The sequence below is a fragment of the Hyaena hyaena genome, unplaced genomic scaffold (genome assembly GCF_003009895.1).
Source record: "Hyaena hyaena isolate Hyena2069 unplaced genomic scaffold, ASM300989v1 scaffold_1433, whole genome shotgun sequence".
Lineage (NCBI taxonomy): Eukaryota > Metazoa > Chordata > Mammalia > Carnivora > Hyaenidae > Hyaena > Hyaena hyaena.
Genome location: NW_024082054.1, coordinates 235,846 through 244,637, shown reverse-complemented (window position 1 = coordinate 244,637; position 8,792 = coordinate 235,846). Strand labels below are relative to the sequence as shown.

Below are 8,792 nucleotides of genomic sequence, written 5' to 3'. Positions count from 1 at the left end.
ACCTTAATCAAAAACACAGAGTCACAGCTCCTCGATCAATTCCTACTGGTTTACAGACCTAGGACTTTTTGAATGAAAGTGGGCCAAGTCCTCTTGAGGAAGGACCCCTGTGTACTGCTCCAAACTTATTCTATTAATCTTTCTCCTCACCTTTCCAATCAGGACCTTCAGCCTTTTACCAGGGTAACCGTACAGGGTAACTGCTTGAGGTTAAATCTGCATTGCTTTGTCTCTTTTCCATCCATTTCATCAGCTACATGGAACCAGAAAATCAAACATGTGTTTCAGAATTTATCCTCCTGGGTCTCTCAGAAGAGGCATTACTACAGCCCCTCCTCTTTGGACTGTTTTTGTCCATGTACCTGGTCACTTTCATTGGAAACCTGCTCATCATCCTGGCCATTATCATGGACTCCCGCCTCCATACGCCCATGTACTTCTTTCTCTCTAATCTCTCTTTGGCAGACATCTGTTTCACCTCCACCACCATCCCTAAGATGCTACTGAACATCCAGATGCAGAGCAAAGTCATTACCTATGTAGGATGCATCACCCAGATATACTTTTTCATGCTTTTTGGAGATCTGGATAACTTTCTTCTGACTGTGATGGCCTATGACCGGTTTGTGGCCATCTGCCACCCCCTCCATTACACAGTCATCATGAACTCCCGACTCTGTGGCCTCCTGCTTCTGGCATCCTGGATCATGACTGCCCTCCAGTCATTGTTACAGACCTTAATGGTTTTGCAACTATCTTTTTGTAAAGAGTTGAAAATCCCTCACTTTTTCTGTGAACTTAATCAGCTAATCCACCTTGCTTGCTCTGATACCTTTCTCAATGACTTAGTGATGTATTTCGCTACTGGCCTTGTAGGTATTGTTCCACTCCTTGGGATCCTTTTCTCTTACTCTAAGATTGTAATGTCCATTTTCGGAATTTCATCAGCTGGAGGCAAGTGTAAAGCATTTTCTACATGTGGGTCTCACCTCTTAGTCGTCTCCTTGTTCTATGGTACAGGCCTTGGGGTGTATCTTTGTTCTGTTGCTTCACAAAACTCCAGGCCCAGTGCCATAGCCTCAGTGATGTACACAGTGGTCACCCCCATGTTGAACCCTTTTATCTATAGTCTGAAAAACAAAGACATAAAGAAAGCCCTTAAAAAACTTTTCAGCCAAGAAACATTCTCTACATAGGTATTATTTGTATGAAGATAGAGACTTGATCATGAGTAACAATGCTCAAAACCCTACAGGACCTAAATCATGATAATGTTATAAACTCACAGAATGGTAATCTGCAATTTATGTTATTTCAAGGGTTTAGCCTCTTTAATTTTTCATACATGATAAGTCACTGTTTCTTCTGTATTTAATTTAAAAACTTTGACCTCTCATTATATTTTGGGAGGTCAGTGTGGGAAATAGAATCCAGTGCATGAGTTTTCAGCAACAAATATATGTAATACAGGAGATTCGGTAATTATAATATTATCGGAAGAGCTAGAGGAATAAATGTGTAATGCTTCCTGTGCCAGATGAGAGCAGCTGCCCTTCAAAGAAAATTCTGCTCTCAAAGAAAATTCATTTGACATATCAAAGGTTATATACCAATTACCAAGGTTTGTGTTAATCCACTTTAGAAATTGAGCACACTGCAAAACAGAAGGAACTGGGGCCGCCATTGGATAAAATTTACAATAATCCACATTCATTCTCTAAGATCTAATTTTCTTCTGCACCGTCTAAAATATACATATGGCACAATAGAAATGACAGCTCTTGAGATTCAGGAATTGATTGTGCCACTGATCTTTGTAATTTCCTTAGGGATGCATTGCTATTCTTAACATTTTGACAGGCATGCACACTATTGGAAAATTTATTTTGGTACCTCCTACATAATGTCACTTTCTCAGATAATAAAAGCATTGTGGATATTTTGCCAAATGCCATCTATGACTTTTCCATCTCTGCATGTCAGCAATTAGATCATAATAACAGGATACAGTTATGGGCCTGAAATATGCTTTGTGAAATAGAATGAGGTTAATATTTTATCATCACCTGATCCAGAAATGACATCACTAATTTGTATGCTATAATGGTAATTTCCTATTTCAGACTTCCTACTTCACAATTTTTTGATAAATTTCCACAGGAAGGAAGGAAAGAAGGAAGGGAAAGAAAGAAAGAAAGAAAGAAAGAAAGAAAGAAAGAAAGAAAGAAAGAAAGAAAGAAAGAAGGAAAGAGAGAGAGAGAGAGAGGGAGGGAGGGAGGGAGAGAGAGAGAGAGAGAGAGAGAGAGAAAGAAAGAAAGAAAGAAAGAAAGAAAGAAAGAAAGAAAAGGAAAGGAAGGAAAAAAGTCTAATTACAGTATTGGCAATTTCTGTAGTATATCTCTCACTTTTGCCAATTTTAAGCTACCCATATGACTTTTACCCAACACAGAGTGGGATGAAATATGCACAGTCAGACCTCATAACCCATTAGGAGTCAGCTCCAAAATATAAGCATCTTTGTGTAAAGTCAGGAGAAATATAAAAAGCATTAGTCTGTTGCAGTTTTAGTGTTTTTTCAAGGAGAGCTGGTCCCATCATTTGAGGGTCAATGAAAAGTCTCAGGCCTGAGTGACTGCAACTCTTCATTCTGATGATTTAGGCCAAGTTTCTTTGTATATGAATTCAAATTTTTCTTAGTTATACAGATGGATGGGATATTAATAAGATGCCCATCACTTTTAATTAAGAGGGCATCAAGATCAATTGCCTATTCCAAAAATATCCCTGTGGTTCAATCAATTTTGACTAACATGTTGATCTTTCTACACATTACATTAACAATACATTCCTCACCTCTCACTTTGAGTGACATCCACTTTGTCTCTGCCAGTTTGGGATGTCATTCTCTATGTTGCACCTAGGTTAAACCTATTTCAGTGTCAGCATCTCCCCATATTATAACTCTGTCATGCAAAGGACAACTACTACGGAGCTCTGCAGAGATGTCACACACCTCATCAATGTACTTCTCAACCTCTTGATACTATGGCCTCTGACTGCTTTCTTTTTATATATATATATATGTATATATATATATATATATATAGTTTATTGTCAAGTTGGTTTCCATATAACACCCAGTGCTCATCCCCACAAGTGCCCTCCTCCATGCCATCACCCCACTTCAAAGCTAATGGTTTAAAAATAGATGGTTGCTTTCTTTATTATGATGAAGATATGTTACTTTAGACCTACATTAACATTATACTAACTGAGGAAAACATAAAAGCATTCCAGTAAAATCACGAACAAATCAAACATTTTTAAACTAATCTTTATTGTAGTCCCTGATACAACAATAAACAAGACAAATAAAATACAAATAATCATTATTACATTCAAATAGTTAATACTTATGTGAGACCTGCTATGTGTCAATGTTATTCTAGTGTTTTACATACAGAAATAATTTATTTCTCTCAAAAGCTATATGGTATTTTCATTTGAAATTCCTGTTACATATGAGGAAACCAAGGCATAGAAAGGTTAACTAACTTCTATAGTTACACTGCTAACAAGTGTTAGACCTTGGATTTTGGAATTCTTTCCAGAGATGATCTATCATATTCAGTATCATCCCAATCAAAATTCTGGAAGGCACTTTTGTAAAAAAAAATGTTAAGCTGATTCTAAAATGAATATGCATCTGTCCTTCTCTGCCTGACGTATTTCCTCAGCATAACACCCTCAAGTTCCATCCATGTTGCTACAAATGGCCAGATTTCATTCTTTCTCATTGCCATGTAGTATTCCATTGTATACTGAGGGCTGGTGCGGGTGGGAGAAAGGGAAGGGGGGTGATGGGCATGGAGAAGGGCACTTGTTGGGGTGAGTACTCAGTATTATATGGAAACCATCTTGACAATAAACTATTTAAGAAAATAAAATAAATAAATAAATGAAATGAATATGCATTTTTGAAGGATCTAGGAAACCCAAAAAATGTGGACAAAGGAAAATCAAAGTTGGCATTTTTATACTGCCTGATTTCAAAACTATTACAAATTTATAGTAACCAAGATATTGTGGTATTGGCTTACAACATACAAATAAATCACTATAAGAAATATAAAGCCCAGAAGTAAACCTACACATATATAATCAAATTATTTTTACGTATGACATGATCATTCAATAAGAAAAATATATTTTCCTCAACAAATAGTACTAGAATATTGGATATCTATATGGAAAAAAATAAATACTGACACCACTTTATACTATATTCAAAAATTAATTTAAAATGGATTATAGACCTAAACATAAAAGCTAAGACTATAATACTTCCAGAAAAACCATAAGACAGAAACTTTGTGACTTTGGAGTACCTAAGATTGCTTAAAAATAAGATTTAAGCATTAAAAAATTGATCAGTAATATTTAGGAGGTAACATTAAGAGATAGGAAGAAAATGTCTACCATATTATATCTGATGAAAGGCTTGCATACAGAATGCATAAAGTAGTCTTAAAACTCAATAGTAAGAAGTCAAATAACTTAATAAAAATGGTCAAAAGATTTGAAGAGATATTTTACAAAAATATATATGAATGTCCAATAAATGTATGAAAAATTGTTCATCATTAGTCATTTAGAGAAATACAAACCAAAGGACAATAAGATGCCACTGCAGATGCCCTTGAAGTGGCTAAAGTGGAAGTGGCATTTTCAACCTGACAACACCAAATGTTGGCCAGATGATGAGTGTGGTAGGCAGACTTCTAAGATGGCCTCCTATAGTCTTCACCTCATGGTATTCATGCCTTGAATGTGGAAATGATGCAGTGAATTGCTTCTAACGAATAGGGTACAGCAAAAGTGATAGATTATTTTTGTGATTGATTAGGTTTTAAAAGACTGTGACTTCGGTTTTACTAGCAGATTCTATTGCCTTCTTAACTCCCACACATCGATGAAGCAAGCTGCCATATTGGAGAGTCCCATGTGGCAAACTGGCATGTATCAATAGTTTGTTCATTTTTATTGCCTTGTACTGGTTACATGCTTTCCAGCTAACATTTACAGGAGAAATGGAGCCATCAGCCCAAGAGCTCCTAAAAACTGAATCCTTCTAAAAACTGTGTAAACTTAGAAGTTGAACCTTCCCCAGTCAAACCTTCACATAAGACGCTGACCACTTCTGACAAGTGGATTATAGCTTTTTGAGAGATCATGATTCAGAGGATTTAGCTAAGCCATGCCCAGATTCCCAGCCCACAGAAACTTTGAGATAATCAATATGTGAGATAATCAAGATGTCTTTCCTGGGCTGATATTTACATGGGTACATACATTGGTGAGCACACTGAGTTACAAATATTTCTGAAGGACACTGGTCTAAAGGTATAAAGTTAAAACAACAGTTGTCCTGAAAGACCTTCTTTGAGTGACCTGTGTCTTAAATCATTTTCACCAAAGTAGCCTTTTTTTCCCTTTTAATACCTACCTCATAAGCACAGTTGAAGAAATCATGTCTTTTATAGATTGGGGCTTAAGGGAAGCCTACACTTAGGCTCTAGGTAAGACTGTCCAAGAAGAATGACTTATATAGATAATACTCTACCAAATAAGAAAATTCTTCTGGAGTATAGATCTGGAGAGACAAGAAAAGCTTCTCTAAAGGAAATTTACCCCTTCATTCATCAATTGGGTGCTACACATTATATTACTCAGCTTGGGCCGCCATAACAAAATACTGGAAACTGGATAGCTTAGATCACAGAAATTTATTTTCTCACATTTGTAAAGGATGGAATTCCAAGATCAGGTACCATTATGGTTGAGTTCTGATGAGAGATTTCTTCCTGACTTGTAGGAAGCCACCTTCATGCATTGTCTCCAACTAGTCTTTTTCATGTAGGGACAGAGAGAGAGATAGTAAGAGATAGATACATGTAGGTAGGTAGGTAGGTAAGTAGGTAGGTAGGTAGATAGATAAATAGATAGAGACCTACCTCTTCCTCTTCTTATAAAGGTACCAACCCAATTGGGTTAGTTCCCCACCCTTATGACTTCACTTAACCATTATCACTTCCCAAAAAATCCTATCTGCAAATGCAGTCACATTGGGGATTAGAACTTCAATCTAAGAATTTTAATGGGACACAATTCAGTCTATACTACACATCTCAAGTGTATCAAGCTCTGTTTTGGGCATGGAGAGAGAACATATGTACTTTCAGCAGAATGAGGGTGTGCAGAATTTATAACAGCTGTATTACAACTGATGATTTTGACATTTGACTCTAAGCTGACAACCTATTTCCTTTACTCTGGCTTTAGAATATTAACAATATTCTTTCATTTTTATTAACGTAAAAAAGAAAGGAACGAATCAGTACTCTATTTAGATAGACCAAGTTAGGGAATAATTTTAATATTTGAGGCCAATTGTATTCAGTTATCTCTGCTCAAACCATCTTGAATTGCCTCAAGGGAATTCTGTAATCCAGAATGTCAGATTGGGAAGTTTCTGCTTGTCCTTTTTTTAGTGATGCTGGGGAAAATCAGAAAAGAGACTCAAAAAGATCCAGCCAGAGTTTCTAGCCACTTTGGATATCTTTTTTCAACCCTTTCAACTAGCTAACATCATCCCTGATCAACTAGCTAACACTGAGAGCTAATATTGCTCCCTGATCTGTTTTAAGTGGCTTCTCCTTGTTTTCACACTTCTTAGATATTTTCCTCCATAGTGTACAAAATCACACAATAGTTCTAGGTTTAGTTGACAGTAACCTACCAAAGAACATACTCACTTGACCTTGAACTCTGACCTAGTCACCTTTGTCGTTGACTTGGAATTTCATATCATTTGTACATGTGACTTCAGAATATCATGTGACATATGTATGACAGCACAAACAGGCATGTCTTGTTTTATTGCACTTTATTGCATTTTAAGATACTGAATTTTTCTTTTAACAAATTAAAGGTGTGGCAAACCTGTGTGAAGCAAGTCTATTGGCACTAGTTATCCAACAATATCTGCTTACCTCATGTCTCTGTGTCACAATTTGGAAATTCTTGCAATATTTCATACCTTTTCATTATTATTTTATTTTTTATGGCGATCTGTGATCCTTGGTGTGACTACTGTCATTGTTTTGAGGTTTCATGAACCACACACACAAGACAGCAAACTTAGTGGATAAATGGTGTGTATTCTGACCAATCCATTGATTGATTATTTCCCATCTCCTTCCCTTCCTTAGGTCCCTGTTCCCCAAGACACAGCAATATTGATATTAGGTCAGTTAATAACCCTACAATGGCCTATCAGTATTCAGCTGAAAGACTCAGATCTCTCCCTTGAAATCAAAAGCAAGAAGTAATTATGTTCAGTGAGGGAAGAATGTAGAAAGCCAAGAGAGGAGTCCCTGGATGGTTGATGTTGGAGACCGAAGCTCTGTCCCCAGACAAGATGGCAGGAAGGAGTCAAGTGTTGGTCTTCTAGCCAGACGTGGGATTCCAAAGAAAGAACAATGTCCTGTCCAGCCTCAAGGTGCACCTGCTATGGGGTTACAGAGGAGATATTTACAGCTCCTTATGTATGCTCAGTAAGCAGCTTTTCCTCTTGTTATTCTAACCTGTAAGTACATGATTTCCCTACAGGGCAATGATCTGGACACAATGGGAAATTTTTCTGCTGATTCTCTGATCTTAGGACTTTGTGTGATAATCCAGGTGAGTTCAGTTTTGATTTCTTCTTCTCCATTAATCCCTACATTTCAGAGGTCCACACCTCCCAGCACCTCATCACAGCCCTGACTTCAAGTTTTCCCAAAAATCTAATACTGAGGAACTCATCTGACTAGTTCCCTTAGGTCTTCAAAACATTGATTTATGGTGGGGACACAATCCCTGATATCTCTAGAAAATTACTATTTCTTTCTTCAGGAGAGGGGAGAAATTTGATCCTGTAGTGTTAAGCCTTAGGTACTACATTCCTTAGCTTCACGATAGTTTAGCCTAAACAACTAGGAATTTCATAGTTAGATCACAGGTTAAGAACTGTTGTTGATTCTCTCAAGATGAAATGTATTTTAATTGCAAGAGATACATTTAGATTTTCTGCAGCATAGGGTAGCTTAGCACACTAAAGGGATTCTATGATTTAATATTCACAAAAGTACTATCAATGAAGTCATACTTTCATCAGCTCTATTATCTATTGTTGAAATGGGTCTCAGAGGATTAATATTCTGCTCAAAGGCATAAAGCAAACAGGGATATAGTCTTAACTGGAATTCTCTCGAGATACTTCTTGTTCTGAAACTCTGGGAAGTGGTTCTCAACCAGAGTTGCTCTTGGGATATTTGGCCATGTCTGAAGGGATTCTGCTGAATACCATCATCCACAGGACAGCACCCACCAAAAATAATTATCTATCTCTAAAGGTCAATTGTGAGAAGGTGAGAAAACCTATTCCACTCGAAGGCTTCTCCAACCCCACTGTGCACACAATTCACCAGGGACTATGGTTGAAATGCAAATTCTGATTCATCAGGTCCCCAGGGACCCCAGGGACTCTGCTTCTCTAACAAGCTCCCTGGTGGTGTTGATGCTGCAGATCCTGGTCTGTGGAGCACAGCTTGAGAGCAAAGCTGTGGTCCTTTGTTGGAAAAAAATTAAATTAAAATTTAAAGTTGTTAAGATGGCAATACTACCCAAAATATCTACAAATTCAATGACAATATGAAAATAACAAAAAGTTTTTTTTTCTGAAAAAAATT

The 8,792-nt window shown here is 37.0% G+C and overlaps 1 protein-coding gene across 1 annotated transcript; it reads left to right on the top strand.

Annotated features, from left to right (window-relative positions):
• Positions 1 to 356: 356 nt before the first annotated feature.
• LOC120225475 (olfactory receptor 7A17-like) lies at positions 357 to 1,196 on the top strand. Its single transcript, XM_039223668.1, has 2 exons — positions 357 to 704; positions 990 to 1,196. The coding sequence occupies exons 1-2, from the start codon at positions 357 to 359 to the stop codon at positions 1,194 to 1,196; spliced, it is 555 nt and encodes a 184-aa protein (XP_039079599.1).
• The last annotated feature ends 7,596 nt before the right edge of the window (positions 1,197 to 8,792 follow it).